The 20,385-nt window shown below is 38.2% G+C and overlaps 1 protein-coding gene across 1 annotated transcript; it reads right to left on the reverse strand.

Annotated features, from left to right (window-relative positions):
* Positions 1-18,524: 18,524 nt before the first annotated feature.
* Positions 18,525-19,800, reverse strand: LOC131616963 (putative F-box protein PP2-B12). The gene is made up of 3 exons (XM_058888380.1): positions 19,403-19,800; positions 19,198-19,316; positions 18,525-19,035 (listed from the first exon to the last, which is right to left on the reverse strand). The coding sequence occupies exons 1-3, from the start codon at positions 19,709-19,711 to the stop codon at positions 18,621-18,623; spliced, it is 843 nt and encodes a 280-aa protein (XP_058744363.1). The 5' UTR covers positions 19,712-19,800; the 3' UTR covers positions 18,525-18,620.
* Between the last annotated feature and the right edge of the window lie 585 nt (positions 19,801-20,385).

The following is a 20,385-nucleotide window of genomic DNA, read 5'->3' on the forward strand; positions in this document are numbered from 1 at the left end:
ATGTTTGTTGGTTGATTTTAGCGAGAGGTACTCGATCGCTTTCAAATGGAAATACTACGCGCACATGGATGTGATATCACTACAAGAATGGATGACTAAATCAAGATAAGACATGATTTTGGCCATCATCGCATTCGAGTGGAAGATGTTCGATCTTCACATGTGGAAGTATGTTCGTATTGAAAATTGGATAAGTGTCTCGTTTTATGAAAAAAAGTTTTAAAATTAAAAGGTTTGAATAAATTTAAAGTTTATTTGTTAATAGAAATCAAACATTTAAACAAAGGCTTAACGGCCATCGCCTAAATGCTTGAAAGAGAAAATTGTACAAGTACGTACAACCCCCTCGTATGTGATGAAAAAAAGATGATTTGATGAGTTGAAAGATATTTAATTGGATCCAAGTATTTAAACAAAAGCTTAACGGCCATCGCTTAAGATACTTGAAAAGAAAAACTTGCTAAATCGAGTTTTATAAAGTCTTTTAACGGAGTCAACGCACTTAAACAATGGCTTAACGGCCATCGCCTAGTTGCTTAAAGAACAACTTGTACAAGTACGTACAAACCCTTCTTCATTATCCATTATAGACTAAATTTTATTTGATTAAAAGAAAGTGTTTTTTTGTAAAATAGGTGAATTAAATCGAGTTTGAAAGAAGTCTTTAATGGAGTTTAAACATCCAAACAAAGGCTTAACGGCCATCGCCTAAATGCTTAAAGAACAACTTGTACAAGTACGTACAAACCCTTCTTTCCATTATAGATAAAATGATTTGATTAAAAGAGAGAATTTTGTAAAAAGGTGAACTAAATCGAGTTTTATGGAGCGTTTAATGGAATCCAAGTATTCGAATAAAAGCTTAACGGCCATCACCCAAATACTTTTAGGACAACTCGTACAAGTACGTACGAACCCTCCTTGATTCATCCATTAAGACTCAAAATTTGATTCGATTAAAAAGGCATTTTTTGAATCATTTTGGAAAAAATTTTAAAGATACATATAAAGAAACATTTTTTTTATCTTTTCACATGAAAATATATTAGATAAGATAAAAACAAGTTCATTATTTTGTTTTTTTTTTGTTTCTTAAAGAAAAGATTTTAATAAAGAAATCTAAACCATTTTTTTTGTATTTTGAACATATTAGACAAAAGAAATATAAAAAGAGAGAAAGCTATTTGGGCCAGAGGGTGTATCAGTCATATGGGAGTGAAGCCCAACAGCAGAATAAAAATAAAAAAATAAAAAAATAAAACAGAAGGGGATTGGGCCGGATCCGAACCCTTTGTATCAAAAACTGAAGCGGGTTAGAAAAAACCCTAGAGACCAAGCTTCTGCTTCTTTCACGAAATCAGGAAAAGACATAGTGTTCCTCTCGATCTCTCTCAAGTTTCTCTCACGCTCAACCTTCTCTCAATCTCATCGTTCCTCTCTCTCGATCACTCGCTCTCAACGTAAACAAAAACAACACAGAAAACTCACAGTTTCCACTACCGATTCGGAACAATATATCCTCAATCAAAAGCTCTAAACCCTTATTTGTTCAATGATTACAAGTATATTACGACAAGTGAATCAGAAACGACATGAATATATGGACAAAAGTAAAAAAAAGGGTATGTTCTCACGTATGTTCCTTTTAATCTTCTTCTGCGATTTGAGTGTTTTCGTCGACTCTGAGAGCAATCTTCTTCTTTTTCTGTGTGGCTGTGTTTTTGTTGTGTGCAGATGTTGTTATTGATGAAGGTTTTGTGCGTGAATGAGGGAGTATGGGGTGATGAAGGTGATGCGAGTGAGTTAGGGTGAAGTTGTTGAGTTGGTGATTCGTTAGTGTGGTTTGCGATTTGTGTGGTTCTGTGTGTGTGTTGATAACATAGGTTTTGGTATGAAGGTGCGGTGGTGATGTAGAGGTTTGGGTGAGGTTTGAAGTTATTGAAGGGAGAGTGTCGGTAATGGATGGAAGACGTGAGGTTTGTGAATGACTCAGGAAGGTGAGCTTGAAGAGTTGAGTGAAAGTGAGGTTTCACAGAATTTCTCTATGCTTTTTTTTTTTCAGTTTGTTCAAGCAGAGTTTGGAAGTGATTTTCGGTGTATTTCGTGGCTGCCCCTTTTGCTCTATTTTTGTTCTGTTTTTATAGAGGGAGTGATGGGATTTTGGGGGGAAAATTGGGTGTGTTTTCAAACAATTATGGTATACTGAATTGTTTCTTTTTGTTGCAGGTTCTGTCTGATCCATTTTTGTGCAATTTTCGGACAGTAATGTGCAGCAAGGTTGGTGGAGCAGGGTCACGGTTTTGGGGCAGCTATAGTGTAGGGTAGAGCAGAGTTGAAACAGAGGCGTGGGATAGCAGCAAGATGAAGACAATTTTTTTGTTTCAATTTCTGTACTCTTTTGTTATAAAAAATGGGCTTAAGAACAAAATGTAAATGGGCCTCAATATATAAAACTCTTTTTTTGTTATACCCTTTTTTTGGAACAAACAAAAAGGAAATAATAATAATAATAATAATAATGATAATACTAATAATAATAACTATACTAAAATAATAAAAATAACAATAATATTAATAATAATTATAACAATATCAAAAATATAATTAAATAAAACTAAATGACTAAAACATATTTTTGACGTATTTTTTTAATTGAAATGATGCAAAAAGTACCTAAATCTAAATGGAATAAATGATGGACTTTTAATTGAATTTTTATTTATTTTTTTTAAGTAAAAAAAAATGAAAGGATGAATAAAAAATCGGGAAATATGCAAGAAATGCGATGATTTGCATGCAAATGAAATGCGAATGCGACATGACTATATGAAAAAGACTAGGTCAAAAATTGGGGTACGACAGATGCCCCTATTTAATTATCTCGAGACAGATAACATGAAAGACTTTCGTCTTTGTGGTATCAATGGCAAAGAGTAATTAAATACAAAAGACCCTAATTTTTGTCCTTATGCAAATGAAATGCAATGTATGGACTCTTTTTTTAATTTATTTTGAATGCAATGCGATATGAGACATTCTTAAATCTCTGTGGGAAACTAGCGCCACATGAGATTAACAATTGATGGAGAAACTCGGAAAACAGGGATAAAACTCTGGATAGGAAAAAAGTAAGAACGTCTAAGGGTGGCATTAGACGATACCAATAATCAGATAAATTTGAGAGTGACATTGAATGATTATGACATCCGATAACAGGCTTTGGACGGCAATGACATCCGATAACAGGCTTCAGATGAAAGAAAGGTTATGACATCTGATAACAGGCTTCAGATGGCAATGACATCCAATAACAGGCTTTGGATGAAAGAAAGATTATGACATCTGATAACAGGCTTCAGATGGCAATGACATCCGATAACAGGCTTTGGATGACAATGAAGATTTATGACATCTGATAACAGGCTTCAGATGGCAATGAAAGATTATGAATCCGATAACAGGCTTCGGATGAAAGAAAGGTTATGACATTTGATAACAGGCTTCAGATGGCAATGACATCCAATAACAGGCTTTGGATGAAAGAAAGATTATGACATCTGATAACAGGCTTCAGATGACAATGAAAGATTATGACATCCGATAACAGGCTTCAAATGGCAACGAAAGGTTATGACATCCGATAACAGGCTTTGGATGACAATGAAAGATCAAGACATCCGATAACAGGCTTCGGATGGCAATAGAAAGTGGACAGACGAACATTTTCTTTGGTAGGTGCCAAGTGAATTGGATTTAGATCTCAAGGTAAAATGTAAATGAGTATGAATTTTGTTTAGATGCATGATTTTGAATCTTTTATGCATGATATGAATGATTAATGAAATGCAATTATTTGTGACAACTGAGGCAGACTCTTTCGTTTCGGCAGAAAAGGGCATCTGGTTCCTCAACACAGAGAACATTTCCAATCCTATTATGTCAGACTGATAATCCTTTTGGGAAGGACTGCTAAACTGCTTGGGGATCGCTGAAGAATGCCCCTGACTGGCTGATTGTTACCTGATTTTTGCTTCAGTTCTTCAAATAAATGTTGGGAACACATGCCCCCAATATAACTCTTGAATGATAGGATCTTGAAGTAATGTGCCCCTGATAGGATCACTGATCAAGTTTCTCAACTGTTTGAACTTCCCTGAAGGATGAGTACTTGCATGCAAATAAAATGTTCATTCAAAAATGGTAATTTAATTCAATGCTCAAAGCATATTTTGAAATCAAAGTCATTTATTGAAAAGGTGTTACTGATGTATAGCAAATGAATCAAAGATCCAAACATAGTTGTCTAGACATTTAAAGTGATGGACAAAGCAAAGGTATGGTAAAACAAACAGTTTGCAAAAATCTTTAGGAGTCAGGTTAACGCAACCTTGTTATAGTATGCTTTCAAAATAAACCTTGCTTCAATTAGGTCTTTTGAAGGTTGTAACGTGGCTTGGTTCACGGTTATAGAAACAAAGGATATAGGCTCAAAGTTTATTTGTACCCACCCCATTCTTCGCGATGAACTTCAATCATACGTTCAGTTAATTCAAATTATGCATTCAGGTTCCAAGAGGCTTTCGGATTTGCACCTATTCATGCGATAGTTTAAAGGCCAATGGAATCTCTGAGATGGCAGTCACTTCTTCCATTTGATAGTCACAACATTTTGTGGTCGTTCAAGGAATTTATTGACTTCTCTTTTTTTGCTTTATATCCCTATCTTTTGCCTGAACTGTTCCATTTGAGATCACAGTCAGCGGGATGCCCCAGTTTTTCCTAAGTCTCCTTCATAGGAAGCAACGACACAATCAGCACCAACAAAGAATCACTCTAGCTAAAAGCCAAACAACCAAAACACAACAACGACAACGAGATGCAATGCCCATACCATGCACTCATCGACTAACACCAAAACACAAGAAATAACCAAGACACAACCAACAAGAACAAGATGCAATGCCCACACAATGCACTTGTCAACCAAACCGCAACCATAATGTTACCGTCATCAAAGGCAACACACCTCTAATCCCCCATCCAAGGAATTAGCTACATGTACTCGAACCATCACCATGGAAACGAGACATCGTCTTAGATAAGGACATAAAGCTCCACGACATATACAGCTTCTGAACATCCTCAGCAAAACTAGAATACCAACAACCTGGTCGCACAACATCCAAACAACCATGCCAAGACATAGCAGTCAAACATGTAACCAAAACATCTGGTGGTCTTATAATTCCTACCACATCCACTGTCCACAATTTGAACTCTAACAATTCATATACTTACGAACCGCGTCATTTCACGCTTCCGATGCGCACTCTGATTTCCCACAACAAACAGATTTACCAATTTCATAACCAACTTCCAACTCCTTCTAGTATTCACCAGAAACTCATTGTTCTCTCTTAACAGACTCAACCTCTTAATATGCTGTGTCAGCTTGCACACCAAACAAAAGTCTTTGTATTATCCAATCAAAGGCAAAAAGCTAATCCAAACACATCCTTGTTTCACAACACAAGCCCTCATAGATCCTTAAGTGACCAAACCGTCCTCTCAGTCTAACCATCCGTTTGAGGATGATAAGCCAAACTCAAACGCAACTTCGTACCCAAAGTACTTTGTGAACCTTCTCCAAATTTCAGAAATAAACCTCGGATCTCAATCTAAACAATACCTTTCGAAACACCATGCAAACAAACAAACCAATAAACAATTTTATCAACATACCACTCGTCAGTACTTCCATCGGTTAATCCATTCTTATCGAAATAACGTGAAAAGATTTCGTAAATATATCCACAATGACCCAAATTGCCTCACAATTACTCGACGTCCTCGGCAAACCAGAAACAAAATCCATAGAAATGCTATTCCACTTCTACTCAGGAATGGATAACAGTTACATGAAACCAGACGACTCCTGACAAGTCAAACACAAATAAACAAATCCCTTCATATCCTTCTTCATTACCTTACCACTAAAAATGACCTTCTCAAATCTTGATATATCTTAGTACGTCAGGATGAATACTTAAATCACTACGACGCACCTCATCCAAAGTCCTCTTTTCAAATCCGAACATTAGGAATACAAACTTGATCATGACATCCCATGACATTGCTCTTATCAATCCGAAGATCACCGTCTTTATCTTTGACTAATAAATGTCATCTTATCAACCCATTCAAATCCGATTTCCGACCTTTTCTAATCTCATCAAGAATACCATAAGTAAGCTTTCACATATGAAGCTCAACACTTGAAGAAGTCGCTTTACGAACCAAACTCAAATCTCACAATTGTTTCAACAATCACAATACTCGAATCATCAACATAGACGTATGCAATGGTTTCTCATATTCAACTCGTTCTGATCAAACGAATACTTCAAACTCTTGTAGTCACGTACACACACAAATCTAGATCCGAAAAATTAGTGCCTTTAAATTTCCCAAACAGAAATAACAACTGCCAACTCTAAATCTTGTGACAGATAAATCCTTTCAAAAATCTTAACTTGCATAAAAGCATAAACCACCACTTACCCCTTGAACATTCACTTCACTCTACCAAAAAAAATCACACAAGGAAACTTAGCAAACAACTCCTTCTTCCCAACATGGATAAAACAATTCTCAAATACTTGGCATGATCATCTTCACACTGATGATACCTATACCTCAAATCAAACTTGCAAAACGAACAAGCTCAAACCAACTTGATCCATCAAATATCAATCCTCGAAAGTGGATACTTTTCCTTAATTGTCACTTTTCTCAATTGTCTAAAATCGACACAAAGCCTGATAGAACCTTCCTTCTTAACCAACAAAACACGTGCACCCTACGGCAACATGCTCGAACAAACAAAACTCTTCTCAAGAAAATCCTTAAGTTGACTCCTCAACTCTTCCAACTCAGAAGTTGGCATCCGATACGGAACCCTCGACAAAACAATAGTTCTAGGAACTAAATCCGTCAAAACAGAACTCCAAGACAGAATTCCTCTTTTCGACGATGAATCAATTAAACCTTCAAGAAACACTTATACAAATGCGCAACTATCCGCAATCCAAACAATTGCTCTTTCTCAAGAACATCTAAAACCGTCGACAACATAAACAACGTCATACCACCTTGCACTGACTCATTCACTTCCAATATTATCAAACTAGCCAGATAAGCCTATCATGTCCAATACGATTCCGTCTACTATCAACAAGAGATTAAGGGTGATCAAGTCCTCAATTTGTCAATAGGTAGCCGACAATCATAATAGAGTATAAACTATCAGTACCAACATTAATAATATTCTTTTCCAACTTTCGCTCATAGCACAGAAGCACTATGATTCCATAATTCACAAATCTCCCGAGATTATCTGAACCAGCTAACATCGACGTCCGGTAGCTACGTACCAAAACACTTCTAACAATATCTCAAAACAAAATACATGAGATCTTACTCGTCTCTTCATATTCCCAATTCTTACTCGAGTTTCAGAACATTTCCAACAACGTTAATAACTCCTACAACCAGGTCTACCACAATACTTTCCTAAATCACTGATCTAACAACGACACCTCACATAAGGCTACTCAAACAACAACTTCATAGTCCATCAGTAGCATACTAACATCTTGCAACTGAAACATATCCGAGAAGCATATCTTCTCCCGCACTTAGCTTCAAACCATTCCTGCATACAACTGACTAGAGGCACAACAAGTACTGACAGTGCTCCACACACTTATCACGTACTGAGGAATTAAACAACATTAGACAACACTGGCCGGACAGACCAACCTGCTCTGATACCACTAATGTAACACCCCAATTCTACCCAAAGCATTTAGGCAAGAAAATATCAAAGTATTAAAATCTCATACAACACATTTAGGATGTTACACTAAGTAACCAAACAAACACCTTGAAAACAAACGGACATCACCGATGCCAAAAGCATACACACCTGCCAATAACATGATACTTAACACACGAAAGATATGAACATATATATATACATATAGCTCTCACTCTCAAAGAGGAGTTTTCCAAAATAAAGTGTTTACTATACACATCAGCACATCATCACATATACATGTTCAAAGAGTCATATACAAATAAATAACAACAGACTCCCGACTCCCCGGTGTTACGTATCAGAGCGACCGACAAGACCAACTGGAGAACTACCTCTTCCAAAAGACTCCCAAAGCAGCTAATCTGCAGGATGCCACTCAAGCATCAAATCAGCAGAAGGGTGAGAATATAATTCATAATGAAAGCATGACAATTATAGTAATGCCAACAAGTATCATTAATAATCATACAACAAAGTAATCCACTAAGTCAACCACAATCAATATATAAGTAATGCGACACATGAATGGTAACATAAATTATAAAGACTGACGATGATGAATGAGACTCGACTATGCATATGCATGTGGTACCAAATCCGGAGTAAAACTCCTCCTTGTCATTATGACAAATACACCTGCCGAGCATTATGCTAGGACTTTATTCCACTCAGGAAGCCCGCGGGCTGTCGTCATCGAGCACGCAGCTCCCACTGATGACCTCTTGCCACTCAGGCTAATATACCGTTACCGAGCATTAAGCTCCTACTGGTAACCATGCCCGCAGGCCATCTGTTAACAGCATTCCACCATTAACGTATTGAAATGTTATGCTGTGCAAATATATGATTCTATTACACGACAACAACATCATCAACAATATAACACGATCATACACTCACGTTACATCGTTTATATTCTATCCAAAAGGATACATCACCAATTAATAACATCGTTATCAATTACATCACACCATAATTACCACACAGGCATTAATAAGCACACAGCACACATTCATCGTTAAAACATACTGGCCACATCGGCATAAATGATCGCATAATTGCATCACCTCAAATTAATATTGGCCATTAGCCCACAACTCCATCAATACATCATCAACAAGTTGTAATAAAAACAATTCAACAATGATAATACATCATTCTCATAACAACAATGACTTGCCATAAGGCCACACATCATGTTAATAACAAATAACCAAACATTGTCACATATCAAGAATGAACATTCATTAATACATAACACATATGAACATGATCACATGTTATCGACAACTAATCACATACCTCGTACCAATACGATAACATTCACACAACACATCGTCATGATTTATCATGCACTAGTTCACAAAACCATTTATGAAAATCAACCAACCACTACTACATCCTACATCATTAACAATTACCACCAAGCACTATGATTATTTACCAATCATATCGCGCATATAAACAATTATGTGTTTTCATCAACAACCCTCATAACCAATTAATAATAAGCTAACCAAGCCTATACTATCATATAGAACATCCAACTAGCTTCCTAACACTTCGAACGGCGTACGAAACGGAGCTACGGATCAAAGTTACAAGGTTTCAAAGTTTGGATAATTGAACATACTACACAACTCATCACTTGATCCTAATAAAAATAATGGGATACTTCATCCTATGAATCATTTAATTAGATAATAATATAGTTCATTGCGTTAGCTTTCCAACGCTTTGAACGGCGACAAAATCGGAGTTACGGTTCAAGAGTTACGAAGTTTCAAAGTTTTAGAAAAACAGAAAATGCTGTCGTCCGCTTCAGCTCCGCTCAGCGGACCTTCGCAGAGAATTTTCTGCAAAAGAACCTCCGCTCAGAGGACCCACCTCTGCTCAGCGGACCTGCGTAAACCCAGAAAAAACTAGAACGAACCAGAACGGTTCTAACCCTCTTATACCCACCAAAACCACTCCAAAACATCATCATAACACCAATACAACACTTACAAACCATAGAAACAACCTAACATCAAACTTTTCATGGTTGATTCATCAATATTTCTCAAAACCTAACCTTTTCATCAAACTCAATCAATCCATGGAAATGGAAAAGAAAGCATGATCAATCACCATAACACAACAAGGATATCATTTAACCATCATACAATCATTCTCAAACAAACTTAGATCAAACAAAGACCACACAAGAAAATTGTGGAAATTGGAACAAGAAGAACAAGAACAAGAACAAGAACAAGACTATAAGAATCATACATCCAAGATAAATTAGATTCACCCCTTACCTTGCTATTGTGACGATCGGCAATCGATTCGGTTGAGAATCCTCCACTTTCTCTTGTTTTTCCCCTTTGCTCTTCTTCTTCCTCTCTTCTCTTTCTTTCTCTTCTTTTTCTTTCCATCCCTTTCCCTTCTCACAATATTTCTTTCTTATAAAGAAAATATCTATCTCGCGGAAATGACCAAAATGCCCCTACGCTCAAATATCGTTCAAACGCCCCAAAACGCGGAATATTACCTTAATGATATTTCTAGTACCAAAAATATGAAAACCTTCAATTAAATATTAGTCCGCCATCCTGAACCAATACCGACTAAAACGACTCCAAAAACGGTAAAATTCCAATAAACGTCACAAACGTCCAAATTAAGCATATACTTATTTTTCCGAGCGTTACATATTCACCTCCGATGTTTCTGCCCAGGAATCCTGGCAGTCTCCTAATTGGGCCTGGGTATCCAGTCCAGTAGCGAGATCTTGGCCCAACGTTGGGGGCTATAAATACTCTCTTTAACTAGAGGGTCAGGTATTCGTTCTCTTTTAACCTTTACCTTGTACTTGCGCTCTGTTGCTCATCTTCTTACTTTAGCATTGGAGTACCTTACGCGTACACCCCTCAGTTCACTGAAGATCCAGTTCCTTGCAGGCCTTGAAGATCCATCTGGTTAGGTACGATCAGTGGCGCCGTCTATGGGAAACTAGCTCCCCATCTTTAGCAAACAAAGATCAAAGCAAATTCATCCTGCGATCATCATGGCCGACAACAACAACAACAACCGAGGTCCTGATCCCTTCAACGTCGACCCCCTCATCCATGCTGCCACGGCCGACGGACAAGCCCGAACCAGGCGTGAAGAACAATAGTCCGGGAATGACGGGCAAAGTTGGAACAGGCGTGAAGGACAACAACCCACAATTGACAGGCAAAACCGACCAAGGCAGGAAGTGTCTCAACCCGCTAGGAATGAGAAGGTTCAAACCCGTGACAACGAGGCCGACTCTAGAGACGGGCATACCGCTTCTTCCTCCGCTCGCACCTCTCAAGGACATGGGGGCCAGCAAGAGCGCAACTATAAGCAAGTCGACATTCCCATCCCTGAGAATGCCGATCCTACTACCACTCTCCTACTCGCTGCCCTCAACAAAACCAACCGTCTCATCCAGCTGCAGAGTGAACGGATTCACATTCTGGAAAAAAGACAACGATCGCGATCTCCCCTACGGGGACACAATCGATCACGCTCCCCCTCGTCCTCGCGCTCTCCGCCCAGGAGGTATTATCGCCGAAGATCCCGCACACTTTCTCCTCAGCGCCAAAGATCCCGCACTCTCTCTCCTCGACGAGGGGATTCGCCAAGCCAAGGACCTAGGAGGGCGGAATCCAGAAGCATCTCCCCCAAGCAACAAAATCGGGCCCCCACCAAAACCTCCGAGAAACGATCCCCTCCCGAGGATAACCTCCGCTCCACAGGAAAAACACACGGGAAGCGGCGGCGAAACCCTCCTCGGCGAAAATACCGAAACCGGGGAAAGCACTCCACCTCCCCGGGACCAAGCGACAAGGAGGACTTCCGCAGCCCCCTATCGGAAGAAATCAGAAGAGCCCGTCTCCCTAGAGGAATAGAGAAACCTCCAACTCTGGATCTCTACGACGGAACCACGAATCCTGACGACCATATCCAGAGTATCGAAGTTGTCTTGGACTACCATGTGGTCCGAGGATCTATCAAATGTCAGATCTTCCCGACAACACTCAGAAAGGGAGAAATGACTTGGTACAGAAACCTCCCTCCAAACTCCATCCACTCCTCGCCAGAGTTAATGAGCCTCTTTTCCAACCACTTCACAGCCTCTCGTCGGCAATTGAAGTCTGAAGCCACCCTCGAAGCCATAATCTAAGGAACCAACGAACCTCTCCGAGAGTATCTCGATAGGTTCAAGCAAGAGGCCGTCCAGATACAAACTACGGATCAGATGAAGAGGTACCTCCTCAAACGAGGACTTACCCCCGGCAGCGACTTCAAAAAAGCTATTGGGATCGAGAAGGTACACACTATGGACGCCATGCTCCTTAAAGCTCAAGCTTATATCGCCTTCGAAGAGAGTGAGGATGCTGCTAATAGAGGACCGAGAAGCCATGACACCCCTCAAAGCTCCAGCCAAGACTATCTGCACCGGGGAAGCGAGAAACAAAAGGATGACAGACCTCGGGATGCGAAGGACCAAAGAGGACATGCTGGTCGTTTCACTGACTACACACCCTTGAACGCTTCCTGCGAGCGTATTCTAGCTGAGTGCAAGAGCACAGAATTCAAAAACTCAAACGTTCGTCCCCCGAAACCAAACTCAACCCGCCCGGGGACCGACAAGTCAAAGTATTGCAAGTACCATAAGAGCCATGGACATCTTACCGAGGAGTGCATCCACCTCAAAGATGCTATCGAGACCTTGATTAAGGAGGGTCGCCTCTCAAAGTACACGAAGAAGGGAGAGGCTCCCCGGAGAGAAAATCAAGGGAATTCTGACAGGGATAATTCATCGGATCCCGGCTCATTGCAAGTCGCTTTATCCGTCACCCGACCGGAGGATTTCCTATCGTTCGTAGGAGTTACTACCGCTCTAAGCCATTGGGATTTCCTGCCCGTCGCTCTACAATTGCATCATCGGCTAACCTACACTGGTCGAGCTCACGGCCGTTCCCTCGACCGTCCACCTCAAAATGAAGTTCTACACTAATAGAGGACGGGTGGCCACCATCAACGCCGACATCGAGGCCGCCAGAAGAATCTTCGACGCATCAATGAAAGGAATGCAGCAGATCATCCCCAACAAGAAGTCGCGGCTCAATAAGACCAACAGCCCCCGACTAATGTCAATTCGGCCGACCTCGACGCTCGCTTCACCAAAGAAGAACTGAAGAGCGGAGAAGAGCCACAGTTGGGAACTACAAATCCCATCCGGCCAGTCCCAGACGGGGACTTCAAGCTCATTCCACTGGGCGACAATCCCGACAAAGCGGTGAAGATAGGCAAAGGACTCCCAAATCTACCGAGGAAGCAGCTTGTAACCTGCCTTCAAGCAAATGCAGACCTGTTCGCCTGGAGCGCAGTTGAGATGCCCGGACTTGACCCCGAGGTCGCCTGCCACCATCTGACCATTGATCCGGCCGCTAGGGAAGTAGTACAACGTAGGCTTAGGCAGTGTCTCGAGAAAACGGAGGCTGCCGAGAAAGCTGTAAAAGACCTCCTAGAGGCGAATTTTATTTCAGAGACCAAGTATTCAACTTGGCTCTCAAACATTGTACTTGTCAAAAAATCTAATGGAAAATGGAGGATGTGTGTTAATTATACCCATCTTAATAGGGCTTGTCCCAAAGATGCTTATCCTTTACCTAACATCGATAGGCTAGTCGACAACTCGGCCGGCTATAAACTGTTATCTTTTATGGATGCTTATTCAGGTTACAACCAAATTCCCATGGCGAGATGCGATAAACAATGTACGAAATTCATGACTAAGTCTGGGAATTATTACTACAACGTAATGTCCTTCGGACTCAAGAATGTCGGTGCCACTTATCAACGAATGATGAATAGGGTATTCCGAGGAGAGATCGGCGACACCCTCGAGGTGTATATGGACGACATGATCGTCAAGTCACGAGAAGACCACAATCACAACGAGAATCTCGAACGCGTATTCGAACGAGAAAGGAGTTGTAAAATTCGATTCAACCCAGAGAAATGCAACTTCGGCGTCCGGGCAGGAAAATTCTTCGGATTCTACTTAACCGAAAGAGGAATCGAAGCCAATCCCGACAAGTGTCGAGCATTCTTTGAACTCCCGACACCCAATAATAAAAAATTCATCCAAGAACTAAATGGGATGCTCACTGCATTATCCCGATTCGTGGCAAAATCCGCCCAACATGCTCTCCTATTCTTCAAACTCCTACAAAAAGAAGCAACCTTCGAATGGACTGAAGAGTGCAAACAAGCCCTCTCCCACCTCAAGCGAGTCCTTTCAGAGCCGCCCATCCTTACCCAAACGGGGAGCGAGGAGATACTATATCTTTACTTGGCCGTCTCGGACGAGGCAGTCAGCGCGGCTCTCATCCGAGAAACCGAAGACGGGCAAAACCCTGTATACTTCACCACCAAAGCACTCCAAGGACCCGAAATGAGGTATCAACAAATCGAGAAGGTCGCCTTAGCGCTACTAACCGCCACCTGGAGGCTGAGATACCACTTCCTCGCACACACAATTATCGTCATAACTGACCAACCCATCAAGCAGCTCCTCGGCCGACCAAATATGGCCGGTAGAATGCTAAAATTGTCGGTAGAGTTGTCTGAGTTTGACATCCAATACGAAAGCAGAAAAGCCCTAAAAGCTCAGGTGCTGGCCGATTTCATAGCCGAAATGACGACGATCGTACCTCCTCCCTCAATAGAAAACAAGTGGACTATCTACGTCGACGGCGCTTCTAGCACGTCGAAGAGTGGAAAAGGAATCATCCTCGAGAACAAGGAAGGCCTCATCATAGAAGTCTCCTCAGTTCTATCCTTCCCCACATCGAACAATCAAACTGAATACGAGGCTTTCCTCGTCGGCTTGCGACTCGCCGAGGACACAGGCGCCCAGGAAGTTATGATCTACACCGACTCTCAACTCGTCGCTTCGCAAGTCAATGGCGACTACCAAGCTAAAAAGGACACGCTCATTGATTATCTCACATTAGTCAAAGAAAAGATGAAAAACTTCGTCCGAGTAGAGGTCCAACACATACCCCGCGAACACAATTCTCGAGCAGATATCCTCTCCAAACTCGCGAGCACGAGGAAAAAGGGCGGGAACAAGTCTGTTATCCAAGAAATCCTCCCAAGACCAAGTGTGAACAAAAACGCTACCCTACTCCGGGTACACGCCATCGGGGACAGTCAATGCTGGATGACCCCAGTGTACAATTTCCTCCATGATCACTTCTGATCTTCAAGATTTTTTAATCATTTTCATTTTGTACTTGTATGCAAAAGATGTTAAACACGTCATATGATTCATCTTTGGATCTAAGGAATTTAACCTAAGTCCATCAGTTGTAGTCATCAATTATGACCAGTCTATATTTCTTCCCATTGATTGATGTAATACTAACAAGACCAAACAAATCAAAGTGAAGTACCTCTAAGGGTCTGGAGGTAGAGATAATGTTCTTAGGTTTAATAGAGGTTTTAACAGTCTTTCTTACTTGTCATGCTCCACAAAGAGCAGGTGAGTGATAATTAAGATCTGGAAAATCATTAAAAAGTTCCAACTTGGTAAGCTTAGAGATTAATCTACAGTTAGCATGACCTAACCTTCTGTGCCAGATCCATTTTTCATCACTCATCGTTAAAAGGCAAAGCACATTCTGACCATTCAATTCATAAAAATTGATTTATATACATTTCCTTTCCTCTTACCTTTGAACACTATAGACTTGTCACAATCATTAACGATTATACAAATGCTCTTATTAAACACTACTTCATAACCACTGTCACAAACTTATGATGAGTAGGTTATGTTTTAGTCCACCTACAAGCCAAACATTATTGATAGAGATAGAGGAATTACCAATAGTACCCATTCCAATGATCTTGCCTTTCTGGTTTCCTCCAAGTCCCATATTTCCTCCCTTTTTAGAGTGAGGGTTTGGAACATATGCTTTTCTCCAGTCATATGTCGTGAGCAGCCACTGTCCAGGTACCAAGATTACTTATTTGTTCCTTCCTTTAAGCATATCTGCAGCAAAAACGATTTCAGTTTTAGGTATCCATAATCAGACGGGTCCTTTAGAGTTAGTTCCGAAAGGTCTCTTCTGACCTTGTACCTTAGCCTTTAAGTAATGAGACTTGGAATCATGGAATACTTTGGATTTAAAAGATTTTGGCCTTGAAAAGTTCTTATCCTTTAATTCTGAACCCTTCAGAACCTTAGACTTTAGAATCATGGGTTCTGGTTTTTCCAGAACTTCCGATTCCACAATCTTTAGTTTTGACTGATTTAGGACCTCTACTTTTTCATCAGCAGATACAAATTAAGAAGAAAGTCCTTTCTGAGCAAACCTAAGAGAGATGGGTTTTGTAGATTTTAACCAGATATTAGATTCTGAATCAAAAGACTGTTCAGAGCCGCCAAGATTCTCTCCCTTGCTTTAGATAATACCATAGATCATAGAAGCAAATTGTTTCTTGTTAAAGGCAGAAATGACTAACTCCTAAAAAGCCATTTCATACTCACTAAGGGGTTTTTTCAGACATATCATTTAACAAGGCAATACGATCTCTTCCTAGTTTGTAAATCCTCTTTTTGTAAGATTCTATATCAACTTTTAAGAGATCATAATCCCTTTTAAAATTTGTTGAACGTGTGGTTTTATGCTAATAACGACTCATAACTTCTTGAATAAAGGAAATTAAATTTGAACGAGATAGTTGAGAAAATACCTCATCTTCTTCAGAATTTGAGCTAGAACTTGAGTTAGATTGTGTGTTTGAAGATCTTGAGGCCATCAGAGCCAGATTGGCTTCTTCTTCATCTTTGTCAGATTCTTCCTCTTTATCAAGTTCATCCCATGTTGCCATAGGATTCTTCTTGACCTTGTTTATGAAGTTGTTCTTCTGAAAGCTCCCTTTATTTAGTTGGTCTTTCTGCAGCTCTGGACATTCAACAATAAAGTGACCAGACTTCTTACAGATGAACCATCATTTTTTTATCATGTTTGTTGATTATGGAGCTTGTTCCTCTGAAGATATTACCTCTGCTAGAGAACCTCATATTCTTATTGGCCAGATACTGAAATCTCTTGATTATAAATGTCATTTCTTCATCTTCTGATTCTTCTTCAGAACCTTCTTCATGAGTGGATTCTTCATATCTCCTCATTAGTGAAGAATTAGCATTATGATCTACAGTCTTCAAAGCAATAGACTTTGACTTCTAAACAGGTTCATCTCCAATCAGCTCCATCTCATGACTCTGGAGATTGCTAACTAAGCTTTTTATACTTATGTTGTTTAAGTCTCTAGCTTCTTGAATAGCAGTCACCTTAGGTCTATACTTGGCAGGTAGACTCCTTATAAGAGTCTTGTTGACTTAATGAGCAATTGTATAACTTTTGCTCAACACATGAAGACAAGATACAAGAACTTGAAACATTGAGAACATGGTTTCAATGTCTTCAAATTAAAGAAACAAGACCAGTGACACTTGTTTGTGATAATCAACATGCATTGAAAATTGCTTCAAATCCAGTCTTCCATGAGATGACCAAACATATTTATATAGAGTGTCGCTTTGTTAGAGAAAAGATTGAATCAGGCAACATTGTCACAAGCTTTTTCAACTTTAATAATCAATTGTCAGATGTTTTTAAAAAATCCCTGCTAATTTCAAGAACTAATTATATATGTGGCAAGCATGGTGGATTTGGTTTATATGCTAAAGCTTGAGGGAGAGTGTTGATATTTGTAAATATATAGTGTTAAGAATATTTGTATATAAAATAGTCTCGTATCGACTATATCATGTAATTAGTTATAATATCTCTGTATTTAATAAAGTGTATGTAGTGCTTTTCAAAATAGATGATTTATTCAAATGGCTATTAGGAGTTCTTCACAACTTTCATCTTGTAGAGTGTTAAGACCGATATGTTTAACGATATTTAAAATCAACCATCTATATGACCAATATGTTTAACGATATTTGAAATCAACCATCTATAAGGTCTTTCTCAAGATAATGTTTGGTTTTCTCTCATCATGCCTCTTTCTATATAATTGAAAATATGATTTTTTTTTATGCATACACCAGAGAAATAGTACTTTGAAAATTATTTATTGTAATGAAAATTTTGTTTATTTATTAATTTTAATTAAATATATATTTTAATCATATCTAAAGTTTACTCAAAGACATTTATTTTTTTATAAATACATATACATTTTATATAATTAATTTTTTTTATCAAATGTTTTTAAATATATGAGACCAACAATAAAAATGTTTTTCTTAGTTAAGAAGAGATTAAAAAATAGATAACAAATAATAAAATAAACTGAAGTAGTCTTTATTCCATAACAATTTATTTTATTTTATTATATTGGTATACTTTTATCTAATAATATTTTTTTAAAATTTATCATATAGAGTACTTATATATATTAAGTAATTGGTATACTTTATTTTATATTATCTTAAATAAACAATTTTTCTCAAAAACTAAATATTACTTTTATTCTTTAGCAAGTAAAAGAAATCCTGCATTTTTTTCAAGAACTAAAATATATTTTTGCACTCAACATAATAACTAGATTTAACAATTGTTTAAATGCATTTTATTCGATTCATAAAACTTCTTGCCATAAGAATAAGCAAGTGCACAAATTTGACAATAAGCTAATTTATAGGTCTTATTTCTATTCCTTCGAGAATGAAACCACCCTTTGTACGACCAGCCTTAATCTCGACAACACCCATCTGAATGACTTCATCTTGTATGCCTGAACTGAAGAACTCTCCAATCTCGATCTCCAACCACCCATCACTTCTCAGTTTTGGACTCTCTAGCCCCAATAACTCACTGTCTCGTTCCTTATCAAAGTTTGGATCTAACCAAACTTGTTTTGTAGATATGCGGTCTTCAGATTTATCAATGGTTAATTCCACAGGAATAACATCAAAATCATCGGGATCCATCAATTTGAACACAAGAATAGCTGCATATCGGGTATTTGAGGACAAAACACGGGTGCTAATTTTCCCATAAATTTCAAACCACCACACATAACGTAGCCTAGCAACGTCTTTGAATCTGTTGGTAACAAGAATTAATGGTATAATCAACACGTTAACAATGTGAGAAAATTATTTAAAGTAGATATAAATAAGTTATAAAATGATGACACTCCGGTACAGGTGTATAACACTGACACATATACAGACACGTCTTGATTCAGAGGTAAAAAGAACTGACCTGGACTCTGGTAGAGTTATCCAATCCCAATAGGTAGGAGTGTCACCCCAAGCAATGGAGAGATCTCTAGCACTAAGCATGTATATCTTTTTACCACTTTGTTTCTCTAACTGAAAGCTCTGAATTTTAGTATAACACCATTTAATTAGTTAGGGTTTAGGAATTAAAAAATCAAATATTTAACATATAATCGTGAAAATGATACCTTTTTACCATTGTCGATAATGACGGGATTATCAGAGAGAGTAAGATAGAGGGTCTTCTTAGAGGGAGAGGTGGCTAGCAAAGAGGATCCAGATTGAGACTCAGAAATGATTGAGATCAAATCAGATGGAAGAAAATGATCCCAAACAATGTCTGATTCAGAGGCAGAACAAAAGTCCTTGGAAACAACGGAGAACTTACATGAATCCAATGGATCTGTTAGCGACAATATGTTAGCAATGCATTCCTCTGGAAGAACCTCTATCGTGTTTTTTTCTTCTTCATTCTTCGTTTTCATCTCTGTCTCCATTGTTGGTATTGTTGGTGAAGTATGCAATATGAACCTATAAAATAGATAAAGATGACCTTAGAAAGATTTGTTTGATTCTTATGTGTTTTGTTCCCTTCTTAAATAGAGTTAGAGATTTTCAAGAAAGTAATGTTTTTAATTTATTTTATATGATTTTAGAAATAACTTAACCACTAAGAATACTACTTTTTTTACTCGCATATATTACTATACTAAAAAATATTATATTATGCAAGTATACAATAGTAAAGTCTATTAAAAAATTAGGTGAAATTGACTAAAATTATATTTATATATACATTTCCTTTAATGTTATATATATAAATGTAATATTTTAATTTTTATAAAGAAAAATATTTGTTTCCCTTTATTGAATTTTATGTTAAATATTTTTATATGTAAAATAGATATAACTGTAACTATTAAATGGTGTATTGAATTATTTATTGACTGGAATAATATACTGAATTATTATAACAAGTAGAACTCTTAGCCACTAAGTTATTTCATAAAAAACATTATATTTTAGGTAAAATATAATTTATAATCTTTTATATGTTTAAATATTTATTTCTATTCTATTAAGAGACAAATTTATTTTACATTTTTAACAATAATAATATAGATAAAAGAATAGATAAATATCTAAATGTGAGCTTTAGAGTTTTTGTGGA

The sequence above is a fragment of the Vicia villosa genome, linkage group LG1, assembly GCF_029867415.1.
Source record: "Vicia villosa cultivar HV-30 ecotype Madison, WI linkage group LG1, Vvil1.0, whole genome shotgun sequence".
Classification (NCBI taxonomy): domain Eukaryota; kingdom Viridiplantae; phylum Streptophyta; class Magnoliopsida; order Fabales; family Fabaceae; genus Vicia; species Vicia villosa.

Excerpts from the sequence above, each read along its gene's own strand:
- LOC131616963 (XM_058888380.1), bottom strand. The coding sequence starts at position 19,711 with ATGGAGACAGAGATGAAAACGAAGAATGAAGAAGAAAAAAACACGATA. Across the intron at positions 19,317-19,402 it reads TTATCGACAATGGTAAAAAG|AGCTTTCAGTTAGAGAAACA; the intron begins GTATCATTTTCA and ends ACTAAAATTCAG. Across the intron at positions 19,036-19,197 it reads ATAACTCTACCAGAGTCCAG|ATTCAAAGACGTTGCTAGGC; the intron begins GTCAGTTCTTTT and ends TGTTACCAACAG.